Raw genomic sequence first — 27,161 nt, forward strand, 5'->3', positions numbered from 1 at the left:
GCTGCGAAACCAATTCAGAAGGGTTTCTCAGTGTGTGTCCCCAGAGTTGAGTAGGAGTAGGAGACTTTCTTGGAGCTCTGGGGTGTGAAACGCACCAGACAAACCACCGTGGCTGGGAGGGCAGAAGGAGGGCAGCAGGGCAGCACCTGCCCACATTGTCGCCCTGTGCCCCGTTGGGGGCTCCAGGGAACGTGTGTTCAGGACCTCTTGTTGCTGCTGCCGGGACATCTTCTTTCACCACCTCGTGCTTTCTCAGAAAGCAGCTGGGCACAGTCCAGCAATACAGTCCAGAGAGTGGCAGTGATTATTTGAGAAGGCACATGCTTCATTACAGACCAGATAGCTATTATCAGCCTAGATAATTTCTGTGAGTCCTGAAATAGACTTGGCCCACCAGGCAGGGCGAGGGTGTCTGCTTTTTGTGTAGCAGTGAGGTGCAGGACTGGCTGGTTCTGAACTACCCTTGCGTATAGATCTGGGCTGCAACCCTGGAGAGTACCTTTCTTATTTAGAAGTCAGGAAGGACTAATTAGAGCACATTCAGGCCTTTTATCTAGGTTCCGTCTCGAAGGTTGTAACTTAGTGGATGCTGTGTGTTTAGCCTAGTCTCCTGAGTTATCAAATGGGGACAATAGCAGCAAGCTCACAGAAATGTGTGAGGAGTACAGATCCAGTTCCTCCGCTCCCCTGGATATCTCTCTCCATCAACCCAGCCAGTGTGAAACGAGGCTGAAATATAGAGGGGCGGTACCTCACATCCCTGCGGCAACCTATTTCCTCTATTCCTTGCAGTCAAATCCGAGTCCCAGGAAGGATGCCCTGCTCACCAATCAGAGAGGAGCCAATTTTTTTTTTAAGTGCAATGATTTACTTGTTCATTGAACATATGTTTTTTGAGCATCTCATATATGCCAGGCACTGTAGCTGGGTGCTGAGGATACAGAGATGAGTAACCCACGGCCCTCAGAGAGGTCACATTTGCCTGACAAAGGCAGATGTGTATAGTGGTGGATATCATGTTGTAAACGCAGCAGTGGAGACAGGCAGAGAAATTATGGGAGGACAGAGAGAGAGTGCCTCCCGCAGCTCGGGATGTTTAGAGTGGAAGGGAAATTTGGGTAAAGGAAATAGGCTTGAATAAAGACATGAAGTTGAGAAACGTTATGGTATGTCTGGAGACCTGTAAGCAAGTTAGTGTTGCTGGAGTGGGGAGGGTTGAGAGATAGGAAGGGGCTAGATTAAGAAAGGCCTGTGTGCCATATTAAGGAGGCCAGCAGTTCTCAAGGGACAGGAAATGCCTGCAGAGGTGGGAGGGGCAGGTATTTGCCTTTGGAACAACCATACAGTTAAGCACCTCTGGGTTAGAGCAGGCTCGTCCTGTATGGAAGGTGGCTTGGAGAGCTGGAGACCTGAAACTCCTTTCAGGAAGATTTATAATCGTCTAGGGACAGTAAGGAAGTAGAGATGGAGAGGAATGGCTGGATTTAGAATTTGAGCCTTGGTTGATTAGAGGGGGAGCTAGGAAGCAGGAACCAAATATGACCAGATTCTACTTTTTTATGTGAGGTTCTCCTCATATCCTACCTCTTAGGAGGATTTTTCTGACCTCTGGCTCAAACTTTGCTGTACAGCTCTGGCCCTGATTGCCTCTGTTCATTACATCTTGCTTTGTATTGTTCTTAAGTTTATTTTGCTTTCCTTGATAAAGGGAAGCTCTTAAAAGGTAGGAACTATATCTTACACTTTTGGGGGTTGCAATTTTAGGTATTTAATATTATTTATGCATGGTATTATTGGGACTTTAAGCAGTTTGTTCCATTTATCTCTGATTTTCTCCCAAGAGAGGAAGGAGGAATTAAGCACAAACATCAGATGGAAGGTGTCCTCTATCTGGAGGCATACATTCATGACTTGTGAGTCCAAAAGGGAAGTAAGAAAATCAAATACGTATCAAAATCATCCAAAAGAAATTTAGGAGATTGGGATTTTTAGAATAGTCTAACTTTTTTGGCACGTAGTTCTGGAAACAGCTTACCTGGAAAGGCATCTCTGATGGCTTGGCAGTGGCTTGATCATTCAGAATGCCCCCTTTGAGGCAGAATTAATCACTGTTTCTGAATGGTTCATGTTTGCAATTCCCTTGGCAGGTCGAGAGCCTGGCGCCCAGTGTGAACTGTCACCTGTCAATGCCTCCCATCCTGTCCAGGCCCTGATGGAGAGCTTCACCGTCCTGTCGGGCTGCGCGAGCAGAGGCACGACTGGGCTGCCGCAGGAGGTTCACGTCCTGAACCTCCGCACCGCGGACCAGGGGCCCGGCCAGCCGCACAGAGAGGTAGGTGCAGGTGGTGGCTTGCAACTCACTGCTCCTCCGAGCCTGCAAAGATGATTTTCTGAGCAGGGATGATTTTCTGGGGTTCCACAAGGATGCTCATGTATGAATACGAGAGAGTGGGATTGAAAATAACGGACTGGTCCCCGAGCAGCGTCAGGGCTTCTCTCTCCGGAGATTGCTTGGCTCTCCCCTTTTCTGGCCCTCCAGATTGGGAAGAGTGTTGATAAGAATTTCACCTTTTCAGCATGATTGTGAGACAACAAAATAAGGTGCCATTCCTCTGTAATTGCGACATGCCTTTCCCATTTCCTCCTGTCCCTCTTTCTTCTTCGCTTTGTCTTATTGCTCCTGCAGGAGGAGTCAGGGGAAAGGGGACCCTCCGGGATAAGGAGGGCAGTGCTTTGAACTTGCCTGAAAAGCCCTAAGGGCAGCGCCTTGTCGCCATCCCGGCAGCTTCTCAAAGATGATGGTAGTCTTGATGGGGATGGCGATGATGATGACGAGACAAGCTCACAGTTCCTAAGTGCTCTGTGCTCAGCACCATTTGAAGCACTCAGACACTAATTCCAGGTGCAGAGAGAACTCATTTGCTGAATGTCATCACCTGCAGAGAGAAACGGCCTAGATTGTGGGTGAATGGTCATCATTTAAGAGAGTAGATTTCCCCACAAGATAACACACAGTTACCATTCTTTCTGTTTTTAAGCTTCTGTGTGTCAGAAATGTTATCACTAAGGTATTGTCTCTCTAGGGAGAGAGAAACCACAATAAAGCCTGACCACAGTGAAGTATAGAAAAACTAATGCAGAATGGAATTTATCTTTGAGCTTTCTTCTGGTCCAGAAAGTTAATTTACAGAATCACTTCTTTGTGTGCCTCACCCACCTCATCTTTTTGGGGTAGTAGGACTAGGAGAGGCACGAGGCATGCAGAAGGAAAAGCAAACTGAGTTTAATCTTGTGAAAGTGTGCAGAGTTGGCTCATTTCAAAGACGGATCATCTAACCTTTCCAGCTACATTGGAAATTATTGTTAATACTCTTGGTTGCTTGCCATTGTTGCTGCAACTCATATTTCAGGTCAGATTTCTTTATCCAGTAATGCGTCTTTAATTCTTAACTTATGGGGGAGAGTTTGTGGTGGGAGGGAGAGGAGGAGAGGAGGAAATGCAGTTCCTATGAAGCGTTGCTGACTCCAGCAATTCTTTAGCAGCAATAATTACTCATTTTATATATGCTTCTCTCAGAGGAACTGAGAAGGAAAAGAAAGTCCAAGCTATTACAGAAGCAGCAACAGCAGAAAATTCTTGATGTTAAATTGTGCGGTACTGTTGTTGACTCTGAAAATAGATTCAAATAAGACTACTGAAGCAGAAGAAAAATAGCTCAAGGAGTGACAGCAGAACTCCCCACATTTGTGTTCACTATGTTAGTTCAAAATGGAGCTCATTTAGGACACGGCAGCACTGAGGACACATAAAATTAGCTGGCATCAGGGATATAGCATGTGTAGTGAGGAAGAAAAGAAAGAGTGCCTTCAGAGGATAGTTTCAAACTTTAAAAACCTGAAGATTATTCTTCTCGAATATTTGTATAATATATGTATCATCTTGGGCTAGTGATTTGAAGACATTTCTGAGAATAGGCAACTGAAGGAAATTGCACTATTTCCTTCTTTGGGGACCTTTAAGAATTAGGTGGTTGTAGTTCAACCCTGTTTGAAAACAGGATGTTGGGATATCTGATCTTTGGAGATTCCATCTGGCTCTGGGTCGGTGTCACACAGCAGACCTAGGGGTATTTTACATGTACAGAGTGAGTGTAGAGGGAGATGTCAGACCACAAGGGCAAGGGTAAAGAGAGTTTATTTATGGATGTTAAGATGTGGGGGAAGAAGTATTAATATCGCTCACTCTCTTCATAGATGTCTGTGCAGATACATTGCTGAAGCTGTGCAAACTGTTTTTAAAAACCACTTGAACCATACGACACAGCAATTCCACTTCTAGGTATATACCTAAGGCAAACAGAAGCATATGTCCACACAAAAACTGAACGTTCATGGCAGAGTTTTTCATAATAGTCAAAAAGTAGAAATAAATATTGGTCTTCTGATGAATGGATAAATAAAATGTGGTATATCCATACAGTGGACTGTTACTTGATATGTGCCACAGTGCGGATGAACCGTGGATGCTAAGTGAAAGAAGACAGGCACAAAGACCATGTATTGTATGATTCCATCCACATGAAATGTCCAGAATACACAAATTTATAGAGACAGAAAGTAGATTAAGTGGTTACTTAGGGCCAGAGGGTGAAAGAAGGAAATGGAGGTTGACTGCTAATGGTTACGTGGGTTTTTGGGGGTTGGGGGGAATGGCAAAAATTAAATTGTGGTGATGGTTGCACAACCCTGTGAAAATGCTAAAAATTGTTGTAATTTAAATGGGTTAATTTCATGGTATGTGAATTGTATCTCCATAAAGCTATTTTTTTAAAAAATCATTCAACCTGCTGACATTCTAATTAGCCTATCGCCTTTTTAAACCAAGATTGCAGCGTCCTCCAACTTAAATTCAGCCAACACTTGTTGTTTCTCTCAATGGATGGCTTGATTTTTATAGATACGCCATGATATGGTCCATGCTGAGAATAACAGCCGATCTGTTTGGAGGTAATAGCAGGAGGGCCAGAGGCAACCTGTGTTCAGTCTCTACCAAATATTGAAGGTAAATATTAGTATTTAAGAAAATGAAATGATAAGGGCTGTTACACATGAGCAAAAGAATTACCATGCTGGCTCCAAGCCATAATCGACTGTGACTGTGATGGGACCACCGCGGTTGTTTTCACAGTGTCATGCTTAAATGCGAGGGAATCACTAAATCAACCCCTTACTGGTGCAGGATCAGCATCAAGATCTATTATAAAACATCCCTTCTCTAAAATTTTCCTCAATTTCTACTTCCCAGGGGCCTTAAGCTTCTTCAGCGGAGAGGAGGTGGCTTATTTTCCTGTGTGGAGGAGGTGACAGCCTACACCTGGAAGTAATAACCACAGCAGGCTGACAAGATTTGGGGAAACAGTTAAGCTTAAGTGGGATAAACAATTTTATAGGCCAGTGCAGAGTTTGTATCAGAAGCACCCTTGATACAGCAGTGTAGAAAAAGGCCTCCGTACCAAAGCGCTGTTTTGCCGTCGGCCCTCCTGCTGGCTTCTCATCAGGTCAGAGGAGACCTGTCCTCGTGGTTTTATCTGAGTACACACCTCTCATTTGTAATCCTTGGTTTTGGAAACAACAGACTTGGAAGTGAACAGGAAACTGGAAAAAGACTCTCTGGCCACGGGAGAGCAGAAGACAGTAAACAGCCCCTGGAGATCAGATTTATTTCAGAATAAATGGGGACTGGTGTCATTGTTCTCATGGCTGTGGAAGCAGCTCCTAGTGACCTTTGACTTTGAAGTAAAATGCACCCATCCCCTCCCGTCCTACTCCCCAGTTTGATCCCTCAGGGTGTTTCCTGATTCCTGAGGAGAGTTACAGCACCACAGCGGAGTGTTTACAGTAACATACTTTCATTAGTTGCTGGAACGGCAACAATTTTGTTTCCTTTCTCTCATCTCATCTTTACTTGTGACCTGCTTTTATGTGGTGGTGTATCCTTTCTTTTTCCCACTTGCCTAATTGCTTGCTTATTATGAAAAGCTGCTGAGGATAAGTCCCTAGTTAGTTGTTACATATGTATACGAAAGATATGGGCGTTTGAATTTATGTACTTGTTTTGACAGTAAAGGAGTGACTGTTCTGGGCGTGCCCGTGCCTGGCCGTAGGGGTGGAGTGAGGTTTGGGAGGCTCCATTATCATGGGAGAGGGGCCAGGTTTAATGACTTCACCCATCAGAAAACTCATAACCCTCCATACTTTTATGTATTTGCTTCTTTACCTCATTCCGAAAGAGGATTTGGGGTGGGTTTCTAGCAACAGACATACCAACAATGTAAGCAGAAATAGAAAACGAGGACCAAAGTAAAAAGAAGAGTGTAGTTTGAGCCGTGTGGGTTAATATGGTTGGTAGGATTGCATGTGAAATCTGGCTTCAAGCTCTTTGGCAGGCACAGCCAGATGGGATGTGTGGTTACTCACACATGTGGCTCCACACCCCTTTTACTCTGTACCTTCTCTGAGGACTGTGGCATAACATTGTCCCTCTCTTGGTTCTTTTCGAGGGCAAGAGAAACCACAATTGGGAAAAAGAAAAGGAAGGAAACATATCTAAACTGCTCACTGTTCTGCTTGCCTCTTAACAGCTCCCATATTTCCCAAATAACAGTAATAGCAACTGTAGGGGTGGAGATGGCTTTCTCCTGGGGGCCACGCACCGGCATTGGCTCTGTCATTCCCAGTCATCAGCCTCAAGGGGAGGCTTCGTGGTCACTGTTTTTACAGAAAGGGGCGCTGGGGCTTGGGGGGGTTATACAACCAGATGGCCAGTTGTGGAGCCAGCCTCTGAGCTGTGTCTGTTGGATTCTACGCTGCAAGCTTTTTCCACACTTCCAGACAGCCTCCCTTTTCCTTTTAGTTTTTACTTTGTTCTGGGCTACAAAACTTGTTAGATGAGCCAGCAGGTTTCTTAGTGAGGGTTTGGGTTTTGTGCATAGGCTTGTGATAGTGCTTTCCAGTCCTTGGGAGTCCGTTTTTTATTCCCTTCCTTGCAGCTTTGCGGCAGTATTAAGGTTGGTCTGTGTGTGGTAGTGTCTCTCTTTTCCTTTCATGGTTTAGGATTATCACACCAAATGTCAGTAATTATAAAATGCAGGGCTGAGCTCAGGAGCCATTGCACTCTGTGTGGCTGTGCTAATCCCCATGCTAAATGCCACCGCCAAGAGGCCTTTTGTGTTCTTGTCTGTTTTCATAGTTAGTCAACCCCCCACCCCCAAGGCTTTCAGCTGCCTTCACAAAAGTAGCTCACCTGTCCTCTGCTTATAATTCACTACTTCTCATATCCAAACTTGATTTAACTGTGTGATTAGAGAAAACTAACACATTGACTCTTCTTGCTAAGAATGAAATGCAAGAGCTTCAGTATTCTGATTTGACATCTTTTTGTTTACTTTGAGGAATTCAGTGGTTCAAGGATTAACCGTTTTGTAGATCTCTATGTAAGTACCTACCTATCTATCTATATGTAGTCTTTCCCTGTTTCTGCAATATTAATAGATGGACAATTTCCCCCCCCATCCCCCATTATCAAAATATAGACACAACAGTGATGGGGGTGGGGAGGACTGGGTGTGTGTCTTGCTTTTACCCATCACCACTAAAAGAACTGATACAGAAGTTCAGGTCTGGCTTTTGGAGAGTACATATATGAGAGCAAAACCACCAAATAAACACCAGCAAACTAGCTACATTCCTTCTGGGGCATTTTTTCCCCTGCTCCTATTTATGAATGACCTCCCAATGCTAGTCCTGTGCATGTGCAGGAAAAAAAGATAAATAAACCCAAGGCTATTTATGTTTGAGATATTTTATATGTAGTATGTACTAAGCAAGTGTCAAAGTAAACTCAGACACAGACACTATGTATTGGTGAAATTTGGTTTCTAGACAAGTATCTTCCACATATTAACAATGCCTAGTGTTTGTTTAAAAGGAGTTTTTTCTGGAAATCACCTCAGCCTGACGGGTAAGATTACCTTTGAATTGGCCATTTTGTCACAGACCCGCAACAGGTATACAGTCACATGTCACTTAACAACAGGGATACAGTCTTAGAAATGTGTCATAGGTGATTTTGTTGCATGAATGTCAAAGCGTGTATTTACACAAACCTAGGTAGGGTAGCCTGCTGCACACCTAGGCTGGATGGGACGGCCTATGGCTCCTAGATTACAAACCTGCATAGTATGTTACTGTACTGAATACTGTAGGTAAAACATATCTAAACATAGAAAAGGTACAGTAAAAATATAGTATTATAATCTTATTGAACCACCATTATATATGTGGTCCATTGTTGATGAGAACTTGTGACATGCATTTCTCTCCCTCCTTCCCTCATTCTTTCTCTTTCTCTCCCCTCTTCTCTTCATCCTCCTCTATTCTCTCTTTCTTTTCCTCCCTCGCTCTCCATTCGAGTGTTGCTGTAGAAATTATTTCATTACCTTTGAAGACAATCGAATCTATCTCTCATGTGAGATTGGAGGGCCTAAATGAATAGGACACTCACATCATTTAAAAAGAATTGTCTCTTCATTTGAAGACCCTCAGTGCTGTTTAAATGGTGATACCCTGTGGGGCAGCATGACGGTGCCAGTGCAGGCCTGGATAGAGGAGCCAGGGTAGGGGCAGCAAGGCAGCACACCCACTGGCTGTCCTGGCTCGGGGCAGGGCCAGCCAGGGTTAGATGATTTCTAACACTGTGGGACAAGATGTTCAATCTGAAACTTCAGCTAACTCTCAAGTAAGAACTCTCCAAAAACCCAGTCTTGGAGTTTCAGGAAAAGTGAAAGCAGAAATCAGAGAGAGAATAGTAAACACCAGGGTTTAGCAAACAAACCAGGATACAAGCTAAGAAGTTACAACATTCCTCCCAAGACTCTGGCTGGCCACACCATTTAAACCCCGTCACTTACCACAGTAATGTCCAGATGCTGCAAAATTGCCCTAGAAAAGCACCGCCCTCTACCCTACCAGAGGGATTGAGCCTACTTGTATCCTGCCATTTTAGCAAGAGGCAAAGCCGGGTTATGTTCTATGCTGGCTGGGCAGATTGAAGCTGTTGCTTCTCCCCCCGGATGGAGGAGATTGCCCTGACCCCTTTTAAAATTTGTCCCACAGCAGCATTTTCCAATGGGGCTTTGTCTTTATGGAGGTTAGGGTTAGAACCCTGACCTGTACTGTTGTTGCTATGGTAACTGCTCTTAACTTTTAAGAAAAAAATTATATAATTTCCTGAAAATGCTGTTAGAAAATGTTCCTACAAGAGTACCCTCCACAATTGAAAATGTGACTTTTTGCTCTTAGAAGTTTTCAGAAAGTATTAAAAAAAGCAATAAAACCAAGAAAGGAGCAGGCCTACAAATCTGAGCCCCAGATGTGCCAATTGGGCAAATGTCCAGTTCGTGTGCGTGCAGATTATCTAACTATCCAATTCGTACCTTGTTTCCATAGCTTATCTGCTGTCTTAACATTTTGCTTGAGAATAAAAGAAAATTTACTGCTGATGTCTCTGATTTAAGTACTCACGTTCTGCAGAAGTACTTGTGTTACCTTCAATCATTCCTCCACAGTGCTTTCCAAATATTCCTGTATAAATTAGATACATGTTTAATTATTTTACTTTTTTTTGAGACAGGGTCTTGCTCTGTCGCTTGGGCTAGCGTAGAGTGGTGTCACCATAGCTCACTGCAGCCTCCACCTCCTGGGCTCCAGTGATTCTCCTGCCTCAGCCTCCTGAGCAGCTGGGACTGTAGGCACACACCAGCATGCCTGGAGAATTTTTTATTTTTTGTAGTGATGGAGTCTCATTCTTGCTCAGGCTGGTCTTGAACTCCTGGCCTCAAGCGATCTTCCTGCCTTGGCCTCCCAAAGTGCTAGGATTATAGGCATGAGCCACTATTCCCGGCCCTACTCATTTTGCTTTTCTTTCTTCCATGATGAAGAGGCCGAGTATGACTTGGCCGCTCTGATCACCTCTCAGACCATCTTATTTCTCTTTTCCTTTCCTACTCCGCTTGAATGAGTGAATGTCTATGAGTCCTTCTTTCCCCTCTTCCCATTCTGTGGCCTGAGCTCATCTCTGGGGAGTCACTGAAGATGCCCCTGTGACTCACTCATGGGCCGTTGGGACCAGAGTTGCCCCAGACTCCACCTGGTCCTAACCACCTTCAGAGGTGACCAGGCCAGATAGCACAGTGGTGATGTGTTTGCTGTCAACCAAGAATTTGGTGCCAGGCTGGACTGGCACCCAGGGACTCCAGCGCCCACTGAAGAGCTCTTTCCCCACGTCGCATTTCTGCCCTCGTTCTCCAGCTTTTGCTGCGTTCGGTGTTGTCAAGGACCCCCCTCTGGCATCTCTCTTGGTTTCCTGGTTCTCCTTCTACCTTTCCACCTGTTTTTCTGTTCCTTTCCCAGGTGCTCTTTCTTCCTTCTCGGGAGATTCTTGACTAAGGCGCAGTCCTTGTCTTCTGTTGTCCTCTGTTACTCTCCCTGAGGTGGCTTGTCTGTTTTTAGGGTTTTGGTTCTCGTCTCCTTGCCAGCGACTCCCAAAACTCTTTCCAGGCTTCTCGAGAGGCGCTCCAGTCACGTGTATTAAAGTGCCCCGCCTCTTGGGTCCCATCTCGAGCTGCTGGGTGCCTGAGATGTGGTGGCCTGGAGGAGTGGCTGTGACTGTAGTTCTCTCTGGTGTCAGGTACAGGGTTAATCTCAGCTCTGTCAGTCCCCAGGTGTGTGACCCAGGATGAGTTACTTAATTCTGTAAGCTTCATTTCCTCGTCTGTGAAATGGAGATGGGAATAGCATTTCTTTAGAGGGTTCACAGAGGACTGAGAGATGTCTCTGTGGCACTTCGGCCAGCCTGTATGCCTGGCACACAGTAGACAATCACGTGGTAGCCAGTAATAATTTTTGTTAACTCTAAAATTGAATTGAAGAACCTTCCTGAGCCAGTTCTCTTGACCCTGGTGCTGGTTTTTCAGTCCAGCTTCCCTGTCCCATCAATGTCACTGATACCATCTGTCTTGGAACTTTTGGACCATCTTGGATTTATGCTTCCCCTTTAAACCCTATATTTGGCCAATCACCATGTTTTATTGACTTCCTCTGCAATTTCCCTTGAATTCCTCTATTCCTCTCCGCTTACCCTGCAGCCTCCTTAACCGGTCTCCTGGGACTGGCGCCTTCAGCTTTAGGCTCTGCTTCTTTGGTCTAGCTTGGGAACCACTTCATAAAACCAGTCTTCTCAAGATAATACCTCAATAATTCATTTGTTTCTTCATTCAGAGACCCTTTCTGTGAATTCTTCATTAAGAACCTACTGTGTGCTAGGTAGACACTGTACTAGATTCTTAATCATCTTTATGTCTTCTGCACCTGTTGGGATTGAGGGAGAATAAATTTAATGAAACACGACAATAATATATAATAACATATTAACAAAATTTTGCAGAAGACCAACAGAGGGAGTGTTCATTCTACCTGGAAGTGAGGGAAGGATTCCCCGAAGAAAGAGCTTAAAAGTCAAGTAGATGTTGCTGGACCAAGGGATGGGAAGAGCAGAAACCAGGTATGGAGGAAAGTTCTCCATGTACCTGGTGTGGCAGGTGTACAGACCAGATCCTGCTTGCTGCCTGTGGTTTTTTGTTTGTTTGTTTGTTTTTTAAGATGGGATCTCATCTCCTTGCCAGCTCTGTCTCACTCTGTCGCCCAGGCTGGAGGGCAGTGGCATGATCACAGCTCACTGCAACCTCAAACTCCCAGGCTTAAATGATCATCCTGGCTCTGGGACTACAGGCACGTGTGACCATGCCTGGCTAATTTTTGTTATTTTTTTGTGACAATAAGGTCTGGCTATGTTGCTCAGGCTGGTCTTGATCTTCTGACCTCAAGCAATCCTCCTGCCTTGGCCTCCCAAAGTGCTGGGATTATAGATGTGCCTGGCCACTGCCTGTTTTTTTAAAGTCTAGCTTTATTGAAGTACAATTTACATACTGTAAAGTTTACCTTTTTAAAATGTACAAGTCAATGATTTTTAGTATATTTATAGAGGTGTGCAACCAATGCCACAATCTAATTTTAGAACATTTTCATCACTCTAAAAAGAAACCTTGTACCCATTAACAGTCACTCTCCCATTCTTTGCGGGTGCCCCACCTACACCCCTGACCCACTAACCCAAGGCAAGCACTAATCTGCTTTCTAGGTTTATCTATTGTGGACGTTCATATAAGCGGAATTATGCAATATCTGGATCTTTTGTGTCTGGCTTCTTTCACTTAGCATAATGCATTTGAGGTTCTTCTGTGTTGTAACTTGTAAAAGTTATTTCATTCCTTTTTATTCCTGAATAGTATTCCCTTGTATGGCTTTACCATGTTTTGTTTATGCATTCATCAGTCTGATGCCTGCTTTTGTAAATAAAGTTTGTTTAAATATTGTCCGTGGCTGCTTTCTCACAACAACGGCAAAGTTAAATACTGTCACAGAGACCCACATGGTCCGCAGAGCCTTAAATATTTACTGTTTGGCCCTTTGCAGGAAGAGCTTGCCAATCCCTAGAATAGCGGCTGGGGACGATGGTGGGGGTGGGCTGGGGCCTGGAGTAGAAAATGAGACCTGAAAGGCCACACGCGTGAGGATTTGGACTTGGTCCTTCCATCAGTGCTTCTGAAAGTGTGCGTGGTATGTGACGCCCTGCATCTGAATCCCTGGGTGCAGGTTCCTGGGCCTACCCTGGTTTACCTGTTGAATTTGTGGCCCTACTCCTTTATTCTTAATTCCACCTGGACTTTCAGTCTCTCAGTCCTTGCCATGTTAGAAGCCCATGCTTATGTTTTAACTCTTCAGCAAACCTTTTCCTGATTCCTTTACCCCCGTCCATTTCCCTCTTTTCTAAACATTGCTTTGAATCCTCCTCTTCTTCCCACCACAGCCTGCACCTCCCAGAGTATGGAATTATGTGGTTTCTTATATTATTTGCTGCCGAATCACATGTGTTAATCTTGCACACCCCAGCTGGTGAGTTGACTTCTTAAGGGCAGGAACTAGGTTCTGGCCTCTTTTGCACTATGCAGATTGGGCTCTGGAATGGTGGTGTGCATGTTATTTAAAGCATCACTGCAAGTCGTCTTGAATGACACTCCTTTTCCACAGTGCATCTTTATTGATTTGCATTCTATCAGTGGACTTGGTCTTTGGTCCCCAGGTCCCTCTTAACCCCTAGAGCAAAGCAGGTGTCCTCCATTTTGTATTACTATTTTGATGTATTTTTTCTTAATTAAATCTCCTTTAATTAATCTTTAAACTTTGCAGATCTCTGTTTCAGTTTTCCCCTAGCCCATTTCTAAATTTTGTTACGTTCTTCTTTACTCCTAGGGGTTTTAGTCATCTGCTAGTAAACTGGTTAGTCTTTTCCCTCAGCTGGGTAAAAGGCTATAAATTTTGGTTTTCGACTCCATGCTGCTCCCTTGGGTGGCACATTTGACCTGAGCCGGGTTTGAAGCTGGGCCATTGAGAATGATCTGTCCTCATGATGTAGGGGTGGCTCCCAGCCATTTCTTAATATTGCTGGAATTAATTAACTTTGATTCCTCCAATTGAATGAGGGCATTTTACTCTACCATGCATTATTAAATATCTTATAACTTAATTTTTTTGATTTTGTTTTCTTGCTCAGTGAGCACTTAAAATATCTCTGCCTGTATAGTAATTTGTTCCCTGTTTAATGTGGCTTTTTCCTTTGTTTACTCTGGACTCAAGTCTTTGTAGCTTGTTTTCTAAGTCAGCTCAAAAGTTGCTGGTCATTGGATTTGGCAGCCTTTAAGCCTTACCCACCAGAACCCTACAGGAAGTGTGTGTCGGCCAGAAGAGTCTGTTTATTTAGAGCGTGGTGTCCAGCAGAAGCAGTCCATTTATGAGGGTCTGGCCTTAAAGACACAGGAATCTGAATCTTTGTTTGGAAGACCTGCCGCCTTGGCTTCATTGCAGTTGTGTGCTCTTTCTTTCCTTTCCAGCCCGCCAGGGCACCTCAGCTAACTGTTGGCTAAGTGAAATAATCCTTTTCCCTGAGCTCCTTGGCTTCATTTAAAGGCTAAAATATCAAGGCCCAGTGTGTTAGATAGATAGGGTTTTAGTCCAGGACACCTTACAATAGTGCTTTATATTTATGGCATTTTTTTTTTTACCTGAACCACAGAATCTTTCAGATGAATCTAACAATTTTACTTCTCCTGGAGGGGGAGCTGCAAACTGCAGGCATGGTTTGGCTTCTTTTGAAGGGAGACCAGATTAGATGTTACTGGTTCTAACCCTGAGCCAGGGACAGAGCCAGCCTCAGGATCCACTGTTACTGCTGTCGCCTAACCCTTGTCCAGGCATCACATTGTGCACATTAAAGCTTCATTTCTGTTTGTTTTGTTTCAAATGCACACGTGTACGTGCATCTGATTCTTTTTGAATTTGCTGCAGCAAGTTGGTGACGTGGCTGTAAGTTCTCTGTGCGTAGCACTGGGCTTGCCACAGGGTGGGTACTCAGTACCCGTCGGCTGACGTAAATGGGAGCCGCAGTGATGTCTTCTTAAGAGGTGAGCCCCCCTGTAAATGTGGTCTCACTGCTAGCGATGTGAGCACATACCCAGGTGCCTTGGAGGAGGGAGCAAAGAGGTCTAGGGACTGCCAAGAGGGTTGAGAGATGAAAGGTAGAGAGAAAATGAGCTATCGTACTTCCCAGCTCTGGCCATGCTGTTGGGGTCTTCTAATAGCCTAGAGTTGGATTTTTTGTGAGGTGGGAATTATATTGGGATTTCTTCCTCAGAATAGTTCCTAAAGAGCATTGACTTTCTTGGAGTCTTAGGTAAATTTTACACTTAAAGAATTTAAAAACAATACTTTACACATCCCTCTCAACTCCGCTCAACCTCAAGTAGATAGGCATGCAAGCAGTGCTTTCCTTGGGAAGCAGCAGTTCCTGGAGGTAGAGGAGAAGGCCAGGGGAGCGGAAGGCCCGTCGGGACATGCTTCGGTGTGAGCATACGGGCATTCGGGCTGGCTCCTTTGCTTGCCATGTGCAGTTTTAAATTTGGAGCCTGTCAAAGTCAATGACAACTGAAGAGCTTAATGTCCAATCACGATGTATGTTGCCCCAGTCATCTGGCCCTAGAGGACTTTGGGGCCCGATCACCCTCCCTTATATTCTGAACACCCCTAGATTTTTGTCTGGTGCAGGTGACCAGGGGGCTGTGAGTTCTTCCTGCCGCGCCCCGCGTCTTCGCGGGGGCTTTCCTGCGGGCCTTTTATTGCTGCCGGTCTGTTGTCAGTGCATGCGTTGCTGTTTGTTTTTATTTCCTGCTTTCATAAGGTTTGAAGATTTCACTTTTTTCCCTTCATCACCACTGGTGGTTAAGATAGTGAGAATCTAAACGCAATGGTAATGTTACCATTGCGAACAAGTGTTTTTCTGAAAGAATCTTTCTTGTTCATTTTTAATACTGTTAAGATCTAATTCCCAGTATTTTAGTTGGAAGCCATTCAAATTTCCCAAATCATAAAATCTTTCAAAGCCTACTCCAAGTTACTTTTTCTTCATTCAGTTCTCCTCCTATTTGCATTTTTTAAAAAAGCCCAACCTATTTCCAAATACGGAAATGACCTCTGTTTATTAGCGACCAGGGTGATATGGACCCTTGACTTGCTGTGAAATTTTTTTTTTTTAAAATATGTTTTGGGGCAATGTCCAAGGACAATTTTTAGTCCTGTTTTGCCATGTGTTCTTATACACGTTTCCTAAACACTTTCCCTGGCTTGGTGCTATTACTGGGTATACGTCCTACATGTGTTTCCTATTTTTTATGACTCATACTTACGGTACTCATAAAGATTTATCCTTTATCTTGACTTTGAGTAATGAGCCCACTTGCACGTTTCCAGCAGAGTTGTGGGTTGGGGATTTTGCATTTAATTCTGCAGGAGAGGCCTCTGGAAGGCGTAGCGCAGGCAGCGTGACATATTTGTCTATAGGTACTACTCACTCCTCCTCCCTGAGGGACCAGTCAACCCAGTTTTTGTGAATTTACTAATTTCTGCTTCCAGGTTTGCCTTTGCCCCTTTTAGCCATTTTGCTGCTTGCGAGTGAGACCACAAGAGTGTGAACAGATGAAACAAATGCTTCCCCCGTTTTCCCTGCTGGTAACTGTGGTAAAGGGTTTGGTGGAGGAGCAATGGAAGTAATTAACTGAAACTGTGTTTGTATTACATGTGGCAACAAACTCATGCAGGGTGGGGGGTTCTTGGGTTCAAATAAACATTCAGACCCAAGAGACTATCACAGGCCATAGGTAGGTGGCTTCATTCTACTAGAAGGATATGGGACAGAAACGACAACTGGCAGCAGAGCAGCAAGACCTCTTTGTTGGGTGCCTTGTGCCATCTACACATCAGTTCGTACAGCCAGCAGCGCTCCAGTTGATGGCTCACTGCCAGAACATGAGAGGTGTGTGTGTATGTGGATGTAATACCCTAGTTTAAAAGCCTCATATCCTTGTAGGAACTATGCTCTATACTTGCCGTGGTCCTTAACCTTTTTGGCACCACGGACCAGTTTCGTGGAAGACAGTTCTTCCATGGACTAGGGGTGGGGGCATGGTGGCAAGGAGCTCAGGCAGTGATGTGTGGCCCGTTTCCTAACCGGCCATGGACTGGTACCGGGCTGCGGCCCGAGGGTTGGGGACTGTAGCTCTATAGGAATAATTTCTACAGTGCCCACTCTTGTAAACATGCCCGGTTTATAAGAGTCCCTGCTCTCAGGGAAGCCCCCAAATATCACTTCCTATCAGATATTTTTTAAATTTTTCCAGTCCCAGTAAGCAAGTTGCCTTGTATTATAGTTGACATATTGTCTTACCAGATTACCAGGGTTACAGAAGTGAGGCAGTTAACAGAAGATCAAATTCTCATATAAAAGAAAAAAGTTTTTGCTAACTCTTTATCCACATCTGTGGATTTTATTATTCTTATTTGTGGTTTTCCTGGCTGTGATAGGCTAAATAGTGGCCCTCAAAGACATGTCCATATCCTAACCCTCAAAGCCTGTGAATGTCATCTTACATAGAAAAAGCCTCTGTACATGTGATTAAATTAAGAATCATGAGATGGGGAGATTATCCTGGGTTATCTAGTGGCCCCTAAATGCAAGTGCGTATATCCTTATAAGAGGGAGATTGGATGGCACAGACAAAAAGGAGAAACCAGTGTGACCGTCGGGAAAGAGATGAGATGGATGGGGCCACAAACCCAGGGATGCTAACAGCCACGAGCAGCTGGAAGAGGCCAGGAACGGATTATCTCCCAGAGACTCTGGAAGGAGTGTGGCTCTGCTGACAGCTTTGATTTTGGCCCAGCAATACTGATTTTAGACTTTTGGCCTCCAGAACTGTGGGAGAAGATACTTCTGTTTTATGCTGCCCAGTTTTTGGTGATTTTTCACAGCGGCTCAGGAAACAGATACACTCTGTCTCACTTTAGAGTTCTGTGCATCCCTCCCGTGCCCAGTTTGCACACCGCTTTCCTCCCCATCTCTGTGGAGGACACTACCACCCAGTTGCCGAGACCAAAATCCTTGGCATTATCTGTGACTTCCTATGCTTGCTCAGCTGTCATATCCAACCCTGTTTGTTCTACCCTAAGAATATATTGTGAATCTGCCTGAGATGCAGTAGACCCCAAGCCCACCTCTCTTAAGAGTGCAAGGTCCGGAGTAGAGGGCCTGTGTTGGAAGCCCAGCTCCACTGTTTATGAGCTGTATGACTTAGGGCAAGTTAGTTAACTTCTCTGTGCCTCTTTTCCCTCATGTGGGTATATTGTATCTACTTCATAAGGTTGCTGTGACAATTAAACAATTAAAATATGACAGGTGCTTAGAACAGTGTGTGGAATATAATCACTCAGAGAACATCAGCTACTGTCATTGGTAGCTAATAAGATCTATTCTCTACATAGCAGCCAGCATGATCCTTTAAAAACCTCAGTCCAGTCACGAAGTTCACCGGCTCAGCTTCATGCAGTGGTTTCCCATTACATTTAGAATAAAATCCCCAATCCCTGCCAGAGCCCTAACTGATTTTTCATGCCTCTCCCACCACTCTCACCATTGTTCCCTGCAGTCGTTGGCCCTGATGTCCTGCCTCCCACCCTTTGCACAGGCTCTTGGTTTTGCCTGGAGCCCTTCGCCCGGTTATTCATGTGGCACCTTCCCTCCCTTCAGGCAGTCCCCGCTCTGCTCTTACCCCTGCAGAGAGGCCTGCACTGACCATGTGAAATAGCCATGAACTCCCATACACTGTCTCCAGACCTTGTTTTACTAACAAAAAATAATTCATATCATCATCTGATATTCATTTATTTTCCAGTATGTTTATTGTCTGTCTCTTCCACTAGAATATCCATGAGGATAGATGTTTTATTTTGTTCACTGATATCTCCAGCAGTTAGAACAGTGTCCAGCACATAGTAAGCACTCAATAAATATTCATTGAATAAATGTTTGAATGAACAAATGAATATATTGGCATAACAGTTGAGCTTTAGCAAATAGGTTAAATCTAGAAATTTTGTATTTGGAAATTTCTCATATTTTTTGGAAGATATAATTATTGATACTGGTATGTTCAGGCTAAAGTAATGTTTCTTAAGCCAAGATTGCAAGGGGTAGAAGATAGCACGGGATTGTGAGTCTGAATACAGGACTCAGTCCTCCATATATCCTGATCTTCTTTTTTTTTTTTTTTTGAGACAGAGTCTCACTGTGTTGCCCTGGCTAGAGTGCCGTGGCGTCAGCCTAGCTCACAGCAACCTCAGACTCCTGGGCTCAAGCAATCCTTCTGCCTCAGCCTCCCGAGTAGCTGGGACTACAGGCATGTGCCACCATGCCCGGCTAATTTTTTCTATATATATTTTTAGTTGTCCGATTAATTTCTATTTTTTTTTTAGTAGAGACGGGGGTCTCGCTCTTGCTCAGGCTGGTCTCGAACTCCTGAGCTCAAACAATCCGCCCGCCTCGGCCTCCCAGAGTGCTAGGATTACAGGCTTGAGCCACCGCGCCCGGTCCTGTCCTGATCTTCTTTGTTTAGACTTGAACAAGTGTATAGACCCATATGGGTCTTAATTTCTTTTTTTTGTCAATATAAACAGGTTGGGAAAATTCAACCTAATATTTCTTTCACTGCTATTGTCTTTTGAGGTTCCATTGAAAATTAAGGATATAGTTTTAGTGTAGTTACTCCAGGTTGACATTATGAAAACAGCATAATTTCCATTTAGTAATAAATACCAATTGAAAGTTACAGGCTGGACATGGTGGCTCACACCTGTAATCCCAGCACTTTGGGAGGCTGAGGATTGCTAGAGGCCGGGAGGTTGAGACCAGCATGGGCAACTTAGTGAGATCCCGTCTCTACAAAAAATAAAAAATTAGCCAGACGTGGTGGTGCGTGCCTGTAGTCCCGGCTACTCTGGTGGCTGAGGTGGGAGGATAGCTTGAGCCTGTGAGTTTGAGGCTGCAATGAGCTATGGTTGCGACACTGCATTCCAGCCTGGGCGACAGAGTGAGACACTGTCTCAAAAAAAAAAAAAAAAAAAAAAGTTGAAAGTGTTTCTGGGATTGTTAAACTAGAAAATATCCATAAGAAACCCTAAGCTTACAGTGGGTAAGGAACCTCCTAATAGCCGAAATGTAAACTATGGGTGTCTGATGTCGTCCTATGTGTTTTTTTTAAAACCTGGATTAAGTAGGATTTACAGATCTGGGGGCAAGTCTGGCCTCTAAATGCTTGGGAAATGCTTCTGAATTTCACTGCTTAGATCTTACTGCCTTGCACAGTTCATGATTTTCCAAAGAGCTCTACTGTTTCATCAGGACAGAATACACACAAGAATCTTTCTCCCTCTCTCTTTTATTTATTGAAATATAGAAGATTAGAGGAACTAATCATTTCAGTTCGCTGAGCAAAGGCCCCTCCCAGCATAAATTAGAACCATGCACTTGGACAGGCAGCAGCCTTCATGGACTGGGCACCAGCGCAAAGCATTGTGGGAGCGAGGAAGGAAGCAGCCCTCACAACCCACTGTGCGTCCAAGGACAAAGAGCAACACCTGTAAACAGAAAGGACAGAGACACAGAAACATCGCACTGCCCTGAGCGCATGTGATAGAAACGCAAGCAAATAGACTTAACCAACTGCAGCTGGGCTGAAATAAACTCGCAAGTGCTAAGTAATCAGGCATGTTGGAGGGCTGGGGGCTGGGGCCGGGGGAAGCACGTTGTGGAGTAATTGGAGCCAGGTGCACTAGCCTGGCGCTGCTTTTTGGAGGTGAGAATTTGGAGAGGTTTGAAATAGGGATGTGGTTTGGCGGAGGACTGGAAGGAGAATTTTCCAAGACCAGGGGAGGAGACTGGTAAACAAAATAGAGCCCAGTTGAGTATGAAATATGTTGAAGACAGCAAGTACCTTGGCAGCTGTGAAAGCTTGTGTCTGATGGTTTTGCCTGTTGGTGTTTATGCCGGGAGAATGGATGTTCAGCTGCAGGTCTCCAAAGTCAAATGAATTGTTAAAATCTTTAACCCTGGAAGGGGCAATTTAGGTAGGCCTCTAAAGATAAATATTTATCCCCACACTTTTCAGCTACAGATTGGAAGAATCCTTTAGCTTTACCTCACAATCCAGTGACTTCAGCTACCCTGGAAGCAGTTCATTGCTTTAGCATTTCCTGTTTCTCTGGAAAGCATATACCAGCAAGCACAGGTGATTGAGTTTCTGTTCAGAAATTTGGGGTCTCCTCAGAGCAGCTGTGGTGTTGGGGTCAGGTGTGGAATGAGTGTGGTATTCTTAGGACCTTTCTTTGTTGGATTCATAAGCACCCAAAATTCCAGTGAAGTTTGGAGAGCAAGACCTCAGCCTGTCCAGGTTAGCAGTGCCTGCACAGGAATAACGGGGGAAGGTGAAGCCAGAGGCGGGAGAGATGATTACATTTGTGCTGCCCACGCTGTATCTTTCAGGCCTGGTCTTTAATGAGCTCCAAATCCCAAAGGTGAAGGAAAGGCTGACAAATTGTGGAAAAACCATTAGGTCATCATTAGGAAGCCAAGTGGTCTGAGGGCCATGTATGCAGCTGTCATCAATTTGTCATCCTGTTTCAAAATCCAGGGACCTGTAGGCAGGAGGTAACGGCACCACACTGATCAGAGTCAAAGTCAAACACTGGTAAGCTGCTTTCCAGAGAATTGCAAAACCCAGCGTTTTATTTAGTCTTCTCAGCACCCCCACAAGGGAGATACTGTTAGCTGTTTTACAGGTATGGAAATTGAGGCTGAGAGAGGTTAAATACTCTACCCAAGGTCACGAGCTAGGAAGTAATTCGTAGAGGCCAAGCTTGAATTCCCAGCACACTTCCTGTAGATGGAGTCGACATTCAGTGTGAGTGGTTGTGGGCAAGGTGGGCTTTCCCAAGGTTTAGAGATTTATTCAATCATTAAATCATTATTTACTAAGCATTTGTTATGTTGTCAGGCACAGTGCCAGACACTGGCAGTCCTGACACCACTAACCTTGAGAATGTGCCAAAGGTAACATAGATACAGTGGATAGTGAGTTGCTCCTGCTCCCATTTAGATGATCTCAACCTCTTTTCTTGAATGTGGGCTTAAATATTGCTCCCAGTGTTGCTTGTTGACTTAATCATATTGGAGGTAAGTCTGAGCTGCAATAGAACAACCATCTGGTAAGAATTAAATGTGAATAGCTGGGTCGTCATCTATAGGTTAAGAGCTTAGAAAGAGGGCAGGTTAGGGTGCCCTGATCTTAACACTAGCTCTGTTCTATACAAACGGTTCTCTTTACTGGATTATCTGTGCCAAAATATTACTAAAGAGCTTGGAAACAGGTTAGTGTTTTGCCCTTTAGTGAAAAAAGACCACGGAGTTGAATTTGGAATCTTGGAAAATGTTTGAATAAAACAATGTTATCATTCACATGCCCAAAAATTCAGCCCTGCAGGGCTCCTGCTGGCAGAATCAGGTAAACTTTGAAGATATATTCTGACTTGAACTTGAATTCTTGCATATCTTGACTAGGCTGAAAGTTGGATTTTTTTGTTTTATTGGCAATGACCTTTTATAAGAAGTGTCCAGGAGATGTGCTTTGGATAGAAGCCAACAGGCTGTCTGTCTTCTTTTCCTTTCAATTTTATAAAAATGTAAGTTAAAGGATTTCCCAGCCACTGCATATGCTGGCTTATCTTTCCTTTGTCTTTCATACATTAATTCATTTAATCATTCTGAAAATGTGTGTGCACTATTCTAGGATTGGAGATACAATGCTAAACAAGGCAAAGTTTCAGCCCTTCCTTTCAATGCTTACATGGTTTTGAACACAGAGTACCTGGGTATTCAAGTGACAGGAAGAGTTGGCTGTTAGGATGCTTAGGATTTTTTTATTTTATTTTTTTTGAGATAGGGTCTTTGTTGCCCAGGCATGGGGGCAGTGACGTGGTGATAGCTGACTGCAGCACTGCAACCTCAAACTCCTGGGCTCAAGTGATCCTCTCCTGCCTTAACCTCCCAAGTTAGCTGGGACTACAGGGTCTTACTATGATGCTCAGGCTGGTCTTGAACTCTTGACCTCAAATGATCCTCCCATCTCAGCCTCCCAAAGGGCAAGGATTACAGGAGTGAGCCACCTCGCCTGGCCAGGATGGGTTTCTTTGAGTAAGTGCACTTGAATAGAGACCTGAATGATGATGAGGAGCGAACCATGCAGAGACTGGGGGAAAAAGAGGCCAAATAAAGCGTCTGCTGATGTCTATGCCCTAAGCTTGGAAGCAGCTCGCTGGAGGCGAGAGAGGTGGCCAGTGTGGCTGGAGTGGAGTTTTAGCGAGGGGAAGGGTAGGGAAAGGTGGGATTGGTCAGGCCGGGGTTGGATCGTGTGGGGCTCTGCAGGAGAAGTTGTTTCTTGGCATTTCTTAGATTTCTCTGTTCTTTTCCAGTGATGGAAAGAGCTGGTCCTGAATTCTGAAAACTTGGGGAATCCCTCTTTCCCCAAAACAGAATTGGTTATGTAAGGAGAGACGCGAATAGTTCCATTAGCAGGATAAGTAGAAGCTAGTTTATTGGAATGGAAATTTAGGTTCCAGTCCCAGTGTTGCTACAACTAGCTGTGGAACTTGGGCAAGTCACCTCTTTGGACTTCAATTTCCTTATCTATAACAAACATTTGGAGTAGAATGTCTAAAATCTCCTCTATTACTAAAAGTTGGTGATTTCATTATATACAAATATTATTTTGGGTTTTATACTCTTCTTTCAAACTTTTATCAGTGTTCTTAAGCCAAGTTCACTCATTAGTTCTAATTTCGCTTTTTTTCCTGATTCCTTTGCTTCTGGAGCAGCCAGTGAAGTACTTGGAAAAAAAAATGTCAGGAAGAAGTAAACAATGGGGGGAAAATGAGAAAGCTTCATAACTTTGCACAGTGTGCCTGACAGTGCCCATTTAGCACATTGCCTGTTGCCCCCAAGAGTTCCCAATCCCCAGATGAGTCGGTCGTGATGACTGAGACTTATTCTCAGGCTAATGATGTAGGGTTTAACTGAGACCTGCCACTGTCCTTATTAAGGAGGATTTATTCTGTCAAAATGGTGTTTTAAATTCTGACAGTGTGATAATGTTTGCATTTATTCTTTTGTTTTTTAAACCATATTTTGATTTATTGGAAGCTCTAATTTCGGTGTAAAATAGAAAAATCTGCCAATCTTCCTGAAATTCAGTATGAATCAAACAACTCTCATTGAAAAGTATATCTAAAAGAAATTAGCTAAACCAATAAATTAACTCGTCTTAAGACTATTATCTTGTCAGCACTACCTATTTTAAAAGACACTGTAAATCATGATCTACCCTTAGGATTAGCTTTGAGTATTTCATTATTTGTTTTGCCTCTGCCAAACGTAAAAGACTAGAGGGCAAGCATTGACCCAGAATTAAAGGAAAGTAAAGAAACTCTCTAAAACATGTTCACACTGGTCTAAAAAATTAATTTATTTCAGGAATTTTTCACTTGTTGAAAGAAAAAAGGACTTCTATTTTGTTCTTGTGTATTCACTTTGACAGGTTAAACTAATCTTTTTATCAGTTGTTCCTTTTAATTGAGTACACAAATCATTTAGTATGACCTGACATTTATGAGATCGATGATTCAGTCACATCAACCCATTCTTTCTTGTTAGCTACATCTATTTCTAGGGGTCTGTCTCAGAGATTGTTACTGACTCCGTCAGGTATTCAAAGAACCACAGGCTTTACAGTTATAGGTGGCCACAGGGATTTAGTCTAGCTTCTTCAAGTATGGGGAAACTGAAGCCCAAAGTAAGATACTTTAGCAAAACTTTTTTTTAAAATGAGTGGTATGTCAAAAATCTTACACTAGGAGAAGACAAGATGGGGAAGCACCAATGTTTGTGGTTTACATGAAAGTTAATTTCCTCTATTTCTCAGGCAAGGATAATTAACTTTTTCTCTCTGAGGGCAAACAAGTGATTATTTTCTGGAAATCAGACAATCCTATCTTCATTCTAAAATTGCTTACCAATAGTTTACTTACTTTCTTTTTTGAAAAGAATGATGTGAGAGGGATTATGACCCCAAATTGTTTCCGATATGTACTAGAAATGCTAATAATATATTATTAGGTCTTGTCGAGATTTAGGAGGGCATATCAGGAAGACGTTGTAGGGTGGAGAATGGTGACTGGTTTATACTTTAGGGATGATAAATTAGAGGCATAGATAATAGATAAGAGGCTTAATCCAGCTCATTTCTTACACAGAGAACTATGGGTAGGACTTACAGATTTTTTTTTTTTTTTTTTTTTTTAAGACAGAGTCTCACTCCATTTGCCCTGGCTAGAGGGAGTGCCGTGGCGTCAGCCTAGCTCACAGCAACCTCAAACTCCTGGGCTCAAGCGATCCTCCTGCCTCAGCCTCCCAAGTAGCTGGGACTACAGGCATGTGCCACGATGCCCGGCTAATTTTTTCTATTTTTTTAGTAGAGACGGGGTCTCGCTCTTGCTCAGGCTGGTTTCGAACTCCTGAGCTCAAACGATCCGCCCGCCTCGGCTTCCCAGAGTGCTAGGATGACAGGCCTGAGCCACCGCGCCTGGCCGGACTTACAGATTTTTGCATGAAATAATATAACCAGGACCAGAGTTACCAGGCCCTGTGAATTGTTACTTGTAAAACTGCTTAAGGCTCCTAGCTCATGTGCTTGATTCATTGATTGTTTATGATTTAAATGTACCCAAACTCAACAAGTGTTTATTGAGGGCCTATGACTTGGGGACAAAGCCAGGGAACAAACTCCTCAAGTCTGGGAGATTTGCGGTTGAGGACCAAAGTTTAATTTTCTCACCTTGCAAGATGAGAATTCAATTCCTTGGTAATTCAGTAACAATCTAAGAGGACACTATAGACGTGGAATGGGATCCTAAACAACATGGGATTTAAATTGCTTTTAGATCTATTAATGATATATATTCTTTTTGGCGCGTCAGTCAGGCGATTGACATGTGTTTAATGAATGAACGCAGTAATGTGAATAACTAAGTGACACTTACTATGTCGGAAGTTAACGTGCCCATTATTTATCAGGAAGCGAGTTGTGGTCCACATCGCTGGAGAGTGAATCGTATTATACACTATTCTTACGATTGTCTTCACTAATTATTAGTAATTAAGCTTGGCTTTCAAGACCCATTGTGTTCTGGCTCTAGTCACCCTTTCAACTTTAATATCTCTTCATTATTTTTTAATATTTCCTCAGTGCCATCTGAATTAAATACCCCTCAGACCTACCCACGCTGCCTCCACTGCCCTCCTCCTTGCCCCATCTCTTAATTTGCCTGTCCCTGCCCTGTCCACCCTCAGGGCCAAGCCAAGGTGCCCTGAAGTGCATTTGTATCTGTATGTCTTTTTTTTTTTTTTTTTTAAATATAAGGAGAGAGTTTATTTGGGCCAAGTTTAAGGACTATACTGGCAGCATAGATTCAAGTTGCCCTGCATATGTGCTCCCTGTGTGTCTTTTTGTTCCATCAAACTGTGAACTTTTTGTGTCTGATTCACATTCAAAGCCCTTTTATTACCTTGCTCCCCAAATATAAGTTTATATGTGTTGTCTTTATGGTTTGTGCAGTATTCATATACTATTTATATTATTATTTAATATCTCTCTTTAAATCTACTCACTAAAAAAAAAAATTACTTTAGCTTCATCCTGAACATCCTAAACATGAAATTGTTTTTAATACCCATAAAAAAATATATATAAAAACTATATTTTTAAAAATTCTTAGATATTTTTACACTTTGGAAAGATTGAGCCTTACACACAGTGACCATTCAGTATCTGAGGAATGAATAGTAAATGCACAAAACATATAAAATAAGAACCTCTTTTCCCTGTTAGCTTAGTAACTTCATGCTTGTTAACCTGAAGATAAAACAAGGAGAAGCTAGAAAGACTGAGCAAGGCTTTAAGCCAACCCATTCATTCCTGTCTGTGAAGCATTTAGGTGTTAGACATTACTAATTACTTCCTTATATATTGCAAACAGCAGGGCTCGTGGGGCCCGTGGAACAGTAAATTTGGTGGGTAGCAGACTCCCTGCCGATTCACTGAACATCTTGCTGAAACTCCAGAAATTGTGCAAGTGGATCCCCTCCCCACAGAGATTCAGGAAGCAGCACTATACATGGGATGCATCCCAGAGAAAGGGGGTACAATAAGCGTGTGTACACATCACAGTGCTAGTGGAATTTCTAAATGTTCTTGCTGAGGATAGTTTACGTCACGTATTTCTCACTATAGCTAAGTTTTTTGTGAATGTATTGTGTACTGCCAATATAATCTAAGTCTGAGGATTTTTATATAAATTCTTGCTAATGGGAATTGTGTATTTTTCTTACCTAATTTTTGAGGATGATGTAAGGCTACTCAGGTGGACCCCTTTGAGTTCCTTCAAAAAAGAAAAAACAAGTTCTGTATATTCAAGCTGTAGCTAACATAGTTAAT

At 43.5% G+C, this 27,161-nt stretch overlaps 1 protein-coding gene across 1 annotated transcript in view; it reads left to right on the forward strand.

The window, feature by feature from the left end:
• Positions 1 to 27,161, forward strand: part of TGFBR3 (transforming growth factor, beta receptor III) — a 140,073-nt gene that overhangs the window by 24,271 nt on the left and 88,641 nt on the right. Inside the window, exon 3 of the mRNA XM_012661017.1 lies at positions 2,148 to 2,332. Coding sequence (XP_012516471.1) covers positions 2,148 to 2,332 — 185 coding nt within the window. The remainder of the gene's footprint in view (positions 1 to 2,147; positions 2,333 to 27,161) is intronic.

This window comes from Propithecus coquereli, unplaced genomic scaffold (genome assembly GCF_000956105.1).
Source record: "Propithecus coquereli isolate 6110/MARCELLA unplaced genomic scaffold, Pcoq_1.0 Scaffold7, whole genome shotgun sequence".
NCBI lineage: Eukaryota > Metazoa > Chordata > Mammalia > Primates > Indriidae > Propithecus > Propithecus coquereli.